Genomic DNA, 7,010 nt, shown 5'->3' with positions numbered 1-7,010 from the left:
CCTCCCCACGCCCCCCCCCCCCCCCGCCGGGAAGAGCCTGGTGCCAGCTCCAGCTTGCAGCAGGCAGACCGTCCTTGCCCCACGCACAGATCTGGGGGACACATGCCCCCCATGCTTCCCCTGGGGGTGCATGCAATGGCAGAAGCCACACCCCTCTTATCCCCCCAGACCCTGGCCCTGGCTGGGCAGCATCTGCCCCAGCCCCACTCCCTCACCGCAAGGGCCTTGATCTGCACACACCCCCTCCCCCCCTTCCTCCCCAACAGACTTACCAGCTGGACACTCTTGAAGCTGTTGGGCTGGCTGCATGCATGCTGCAGCTACATACATGCACATGGCATTTATTGGTGACATCATTGGCCACATCAGCCAAAAAAAGCCAGTTGCCAACAATGTCAATTTTCCTTTCATCGGTACTGATACGATATGGACTGATGTATTGGTTCATCTCTATGGGTAATCCCTTATCAAGACTCATTTGGGGGGCACGTTCATGTTTTTAAGGTAAGTCCCTTGGGTTTTCCTGAACAACTATACTTACTCTAGCTTCTGTGCTGATAGAAATTGTTTAGCCTCTGGCACAGGACTCCCAGCAGCAGAAATTCTGTTTGTGGAGAGGCTGCAGAATATTATCACTGCCAGTGCAGCTTTAAAAATTGACCCCACTAATCTGGGATTGTGAGTGAGCAAATTTACTGAATCTGCTATATTGTGTGCTGGCAGAGCTTCTGTAGGGTGGCCTGGTGGACGATAAATCTGCCCGTGACTGTCACAGTGCAAACAAATGTGTGTGGCTGATAACTTGGCTACCTAGGCATAGAATCCTTTCCCAGCACTGTAGGACAAGAATCTGGCTCATAATTTTAAAAAATCCATTTCCATGACTATGGTAAAGTTTTAAATAGGGCAGTTACATTGGGGCCTTCAATGAGATTCCCAGAATATGGACAAAAGACAAAGACTTGAGGGTGTAATCTCGGTTTCCTTGAGTACCAGTGCTGGGCAAAGATGCATCAACGCAGAATTGAGTTACTTTGTTCTTTGGAACTAATTTTTTTTTTTTTTTTTTTTTTTTTTTAAGGCAATTCGTATTTTGGTTCAGGAGCGCCTGACTCAGGATGCTGTAGCAAAGGCCAATCAGTCTAAGGAGGTATGTATATACAGTGCATGGGCTCATCATGTAACGAGGCTAGTCTCAGAATGGGAATCTCAAAATGGATGTTTGTAGTTGGAATCCAGGTGCACAACATTAAAACAACAGGTGAAACAACACTTGATAGAGCCATTGTGATTCTGAAAGATCCAAAGAAAAGTCACAGGTGCTAAGTAAGTGCAAGACTTCCTGTATGACACACATCTAAGTATATTTGTACATGATAATTGTTCGATTGTTTCTTAATGCAGTATCATCATAAGCCCCTAACATTATAGTAATATGTCATAGATCAGGGTATCAAACACACAATCTGCCCGCCAGTGCTGCCCCATTGAGCCACAGGTTACCCCACACTGCCTGGACTATGGTGCTTGCTGGGGACACGTGCAGAATCAGGCATGTGGGTGGGGGTCCGTGGACCTGATCTGGCCCATGGACCAGCCCTGTGCCAGTCATTGGGGCCACAGGGCCAGGCGAGTTTGACACCCCTGGAATAGATTTTCAATAATATTTTACTGAATACAAAAGTCCTAGGTTATTTTTTCTTCTAGGTAGCATTGTTTGCTGAATAAGCAAAGAGAGATCCAAGTTTTAGATAATAAAATATTTCCAACTTCTCAGCCAGCCTTTATGGGGAAAGAAGGATTGGAATCTAGGTGTGGGTTCCCTTCATCTGAAAAAGCACCAAGATAACGTTATAATTTCACAGTTAAGCCTCAGAAGTAAATGAGAAATATCTAAGATAGAAATATGGCTAGAAAGCCATTCTGTGAGGGTTAATGATGAATCCGTAGGACCATTTAGTATGTTTTTGAGGGGAGCATTCACAGGGAACAATTGAGGGATGTCAAATAATCATTTACTAAACATCCCAGCTCTTGGAACTTTTGCTCCATCACTGATGAAAGCAACTTGTACGTCTTTAAGATGAAACACTTTCCGGAAATGTCCCTCTAGAACAGAGACCTTTAGCCAGGCCCCTTCATCTCTTTTTTGACACCTACATCACAGCAGCATCTTTTGTATGTGATAGTGTGCTATAAGAAAGCATCTCTTGATGGTCACTAATCGGCAGTGACAAATGCCTCTTGGGGTACAACTTGTGCTGATTTACAAAGCAGTGGTACAGTAAACTAGGGCATTCTATTTTTATATAGGCCTTTTGAATAGCATTTGAAAACTGTTCAAAGAACAGGAAAATGTGGAAACAGCTGAGGCTGCTCCATCAGTGTCAGGTATAGAAACTTAAATGGGTAAAAATTAACCCCCAGGGAAGCATGTTGCTATTCTGTATCTGGGTGCAGCATTGGAGTTACAAAATTAAAAGTTGGGGGTTGTTTTTGCAGGGGGGAGGTTTCCCTGCCCCCTTTCTCTGTATGAGGATACAGGCAGTTCTTTGTTTGGGAGAGGCAGGGCTTTTTTTTTTTCTTTTTAGTGAGCAGGGGTTATTTGTTAATATTTTATGGCTCCCAAAAGAATGTCTGGCTCTTGGCAGGAGCTGTGGAACAAGATCATCGGTACAGCCTAAATTGTAGAAGTGATGAAGATAAAGGGAGACAGCGTGTGAATGTTTCATGACATCATTTTACATGCCTTAACTGAGTGTCTGATTGTACCTTGGTGGTTCTACAAACAAATTAGGGAAACTAGGTCAGCAGAATAAATGGATTATGTACCGAACTGCTGGATCTCCTGTGGGACAGATACTAGGGGAAAGAGAGCAAAGCTGGTAATCAGCATGATGCATCGTATAAATCAAGAGTGGCCAGCCTATGGCATGCGTGCCACAAGTGGCACTGGCAACCTGTGTGGTACATGGCAGATTGGGGAAAGGGCAAGCAGCACAGTGGTAGATAGGAGTAGAAAGCAGAGCAGCAGATATGGCAGAGACTCTAGGGAAGCAAGCAGAGTAGCAGATTGGGCAGGGCAGTTGGTGAGTGTGGGGCTGATTTATGACATGCCTGCCCAAAACAGTTGGTCCCACTGATAGGAATGATCACATCTTCTGTGGGGTGAATAACTGAACTGAGAGGCTAGCAAAGATGAAATTTTCCTATCGGAGTCAGATTCAGATTTAGCCTACGTTGGTAAAGACCAGAGTTTGCTATCTGAAGGGTCAGGTAGCCCCAGTAAAAGCAGTGGAGGGTCTTTGATCTGTACCTTGTGGACAAGACGACATACAGGTAGTCACAACGGACGTGCTCAGCAGCTTAGACATAACGGTGAAAGGCAGATTGAGCAAAGTTAAGAAATTAAACTCTTAGCAAGGGGGCCTCCAACTGAAGGCCGGACATGTTTGCGGGCTCGTGTGGGGAGACTTGGCTGCTCTGCCTTTGTCTGATCAAGTCTGAGGAGGGGGAAAGAAAAACGGAGAGAACTTCATTTGCTCGGGAAGCCGCATTTTTTTTTTTATGGTTTTTTGTTTGTTTTCACTGCTATAAAATTCACTTGAAATTACATATTCAAATAAACTGACACTGTAACTCTAGGCCAATATGTATTCAGAGTCTAGACTAGGATTCTGATTGTATCAACTGGAAAGAAACTTCCAGCAATGACTTTTTAGAATATGAATGTCTCCTGTGGTATGTGTATAGGAAAGCAAACTCCTCTACAAATATACCACGTTTCGCTGAGAGTTCTCAATCCGTATACAACACTTACGGGATTTTATCATCAGACTCATTCTTAAAGTCTTTACAGGAAGTGTTTATATTCATCCATTGAGTTCGCAGTATTGTGGTGTTTGGTCATTGGGTTAAGTTTTCATCCCTTTACAAGTCCTCTTGGTGCTGCCCCAATGACGCACAGAGAATTTGAAGTTGCCCAACAATGGCATTAAATTCTGCCAGCATAGGAGGACTGTCAGCTGGTGTAGCCATCCCTTCAAGGCTTTCCTGGTGTAGTGGAAGTAGCAGGGGGACAAAATACTGCATGCTTCCCTGGTCCCATGGACTGGAGTGGCTTATGAGACCCTTTATCTGCAGGTATGGGTTGGAGTAGCTTTGAGGCCACCTGATAGCTACCAGAGACCATTTCGGAAACATATGAGTAGAACTAGAAATACCATGCATATTTTTACTATCGTATTTTTTAGACTTTGCTGCGTTCCATATTGGGTGGGATTTTGAGTTCTTCAGGCCTGGCATCCTTTCCTCCAAAGTTACTTCAAAAAGCATAGAAATAATATGAGTTTGTTTGTCTTTTCCCAAGGGTTTGCCTGTTGCTTTGGAAAAACACATTCTTGGTTTTGACACAGGAGGTAAGAGCTGCTTTTAACTCTTATTTTAAACAATGGAGCCACCTTGGACTAAAATAGTCATTTCATCTGACCCAATGTGGACAGTTTTTAAAAGAAAAAATGTTGCTTCCAGAAGCTGGCAGGGGAAGGAAATGATTACATTTGGCTCTTTGCTTACAAGAGCTTGTTTACAAAAATTCTGCTGAGCGTGAGAGGGAAAAGTCTGGCAATGGAGGAGATTATCATCCTGGGATACAACTGACAAAGACATGCAGAGGATATCTGCTGCTTTAACGGTGGGACCAGTGTTTAGCTGCTGTTCATTTTGGTTTTCTCTTAAATCAGGATTAGTTGGTATGCACCACAGACTGGTGTGAGCTGATGGGTTGCTCTGAGTGACAGATGTCTCGAATCTAGTCCAGCCTGAGTGCTGGCATAGATGCATCTTGTTTTTATAGCTAAACCACCACTTGAAATGAATGGAATCAATGCTTGTGTCTGCTCAGCCTTGGCCAGATTCAGAAGCAGAATATCACAAGAGTGCTATAAAGCCACATTAGGTCTTGCACAGAACATGCCTTGACCAGGCCAGATAATCAGGCCCACTGTTCCTAAAGAATTTAGGGCAAGCATAGAAAACTGTGGCTTACTATTTGACTGAATCGCATCCAAAGGTTTTGAAGTGGAAAATAGTTGTTCTGTGTTAATACCGTTTCTCTTTGTGCAAATCAATCAGATGCTGTCATTAATGAAGCTGCCCAGATTCTTCGATTGCTGCATATAGAAGAACTCCGAGAGCTGCAGACGAAAATTAACGAAGCCATAGTAGCAGTTCAGGCAATTATTGCTGATCCGAAGACAGACCACAGACTGGGGAAAGTTGGAAGATGAACAAAATTAAGACTTTTAAGTCTCTTGCATACCTAGTACAATTAGGAATTATATACACCTCTGGCATGCATTTTGAAATGGATATTGTTTCATTGTTTTGAAAGAAACCCAGGAAGAAAGTGAAGTCTTACTATTCCAGTGAATTACCTTTTTCTTTAAATAAATGAAGTGGGGGAAACAGCTAAAAATTGTTCTGTTTAGCTATAAGTTGAGAAGTATAATAGTTTTGCTCTTTGTCCTTGGTTTTGTGTCTTAAAAGGAAGTTTGTTATATAAGGATTTTTAGATTCTTTTGTGGTTGTATTCCTGCATTGTGAAATACTAGTCCTGGTACCATAACTACTCGTCATACAAGAGAAACTTCTGAAACACTAGAGCCAAAACAAAATTTAAAACAACAATTTTATTATTTGAGTAATCTAGAAAAAGTGAGAGTTACATCTGAACAGGTATTTATGTACACATCTCGCCCTATAACAGGTAGCACAGTGAAGGCACTTCTTAAAAGACCATCAAACATGAATGATTAAATCTAGCACATTCTTCTAATATAAATACTAAAAGACATGCATTGAGGCAGAGGCAAAAGGAGTCTAGAATTGTGCTTTGGAAAAAATGTAGTGTACTTTCCATGTCCCATGATGGTTCTGCACACTTCCTGCAGTCATGCAATCTTTGTCTCTTCTGGGTTATTGACAGTGACCCAGTAAGACACCGCATTGAAAGCTTTCTATCCACACTTCATTTTTTGGCTATAAAGGACCTATAGGTCAGATTGTCAAACTGTGCTTAAAAATGATTTGAGTTTTATTTCATCCAAATGAGAGAACACTGGAATAAGATACATTAAGACTTTTTCTTTTTTTTAAAGTTGCTTCCATAAGCAAAATTAAAGTAATGGCCTAATATTCACAGGGCCATTTTTTTTTGTAGTATAGCAATGTTTTCATTTAAAAATACAGTAGTAAAGATTGAGGTATAACTTCAGAAAAATACTTGATGATGATCTTTTGCACTAAAGTAGATCACATCAGTGCCTATGGTAAGCATCGATGGCCTTTGTGGAAGGTTTCTTCTTCTTTGCTCCATGTGGTGTTAAGTCTTTGGGTCTGGCATTCTTCCTCCCAGTCTAAAGCCCAAACTTCCTTTTGTTGAAGTATCAGTAACTATTTCCTCGCTGCAGTGAGAGGAAACCAGATATGTATGTTTAGTGCACAAAAACAACAGCATATCCATTAGTATGACATAAGCAGGGCAGACTTTACCTCCTGAGCAATAGGGATACACTGCAGTTATTCCATAGAGATGGGACCGTTGCTCTGGAAGGTATTCCTCAGTAAGGGAGCCAGTATCCTTATTCACAGCTATAACACCATCCCTGGGGAGAAAAAAAAAACCCCAAACCTTTCCTTGCTCCTCAATCCTTCTCTAGAAAGAGTTAACCTGTTGTTAAAGAAGGAATCGCTGTGCTTCAGTCAGACCACCTCCGTACAACATGCCCAGATATCTCACTTAGTAAACTTTGAATCGAGTCCATTCATTGTGCTAGAGCTATCATCTTCATTTGGTGCTGAATCACTTGAGTGTGAGTGTTTGCACAGTTCAATGAAACACCATTCTGTGCTACCGCCTCAGCCAACAACAGTGTAAACGTGTTAGCAAGACCTGAAAGTACACAACCTTGGCATCCTGGTGCAGAGAGCACTTTCCCCCCCCCCCCCCC

General features: G+C 42.5%; 2 protein-coding genes across 3 annotated transcripts in view; one reads left to right on the top strand and one right to left on the bottom strand.

Annotated features, from left to right (window-relative positions):
• The window catches only part of CUNH14orf166 (chromosome unknown C14orf166 homolog), a 23,589-nt gene extending 18,060 nt beyond the window's left edge, over positions 1–5,529 (top strand). For both annotated transcript variants that reach the window (XM_019502972.1, XM_019503045.1), the window contains exons 6-8: positions 1,082–1,150; positions 4,370–4,418; positions 5,134–5,529. In XM_019502972.1, coding sequence (XP_019358517.1) covers positions 1,082–1,150; positions 4,370–4,418; positions 5,134–5,288 — 273 coding nt within the window. In that variant the 3' untranslated portion in view covers positions 5,289–5,529. The remainder of the gene's footprint in view (positions 1–1,081; positions 1,151–4,369; positions 4,419–5,133) is intronic.
• A 142-nt stretch (positions 5,530–5,671) lies between these two features.
• The window catches only part of NID2 (nidogen 2), a gene marked incomplete at its 5' end in the record, with an annotated part of 22,875 nt that continues 21,536 nt past the window's right edge, over positions 5,672–7,010 (bottom strand). Inside the window, 2 exons of the mRNA XM_019502533.1 lie at positions 5,672–6,464; positions 6,553–6,665. Of these exons, the coding sequence (XP_019358078.1) occupies positions 6,454–6,464; positions 6,553–6,665 (124 nt within the window). The remainder of the gene's footprint in view (positions 6,465–6,552; positions 6,666–7,010) is intronic.

This window comes from Gavialis gangeticus, unplaced genomic scaffold (assembly GCF_001723915.1).
Source record: "Gavialis gangeticus isolate Ggan-Ray unplaced genomic scaffold, GavGan_comp1, whole genome shotgun sequence".
In the NCBI taxonomy this organism is placed as follows: domain Eukaryota; kingdom Metazoa; phylum Chordata; order Crocodylia; family Gavialidae; genus Gavialis; species Gavialis gangeticus.
The sequence above is the reverse complement of the archived record's forward strand: the minus strand, read 5'-3'. Positions and strand labels throughout refer to the sequence as shown.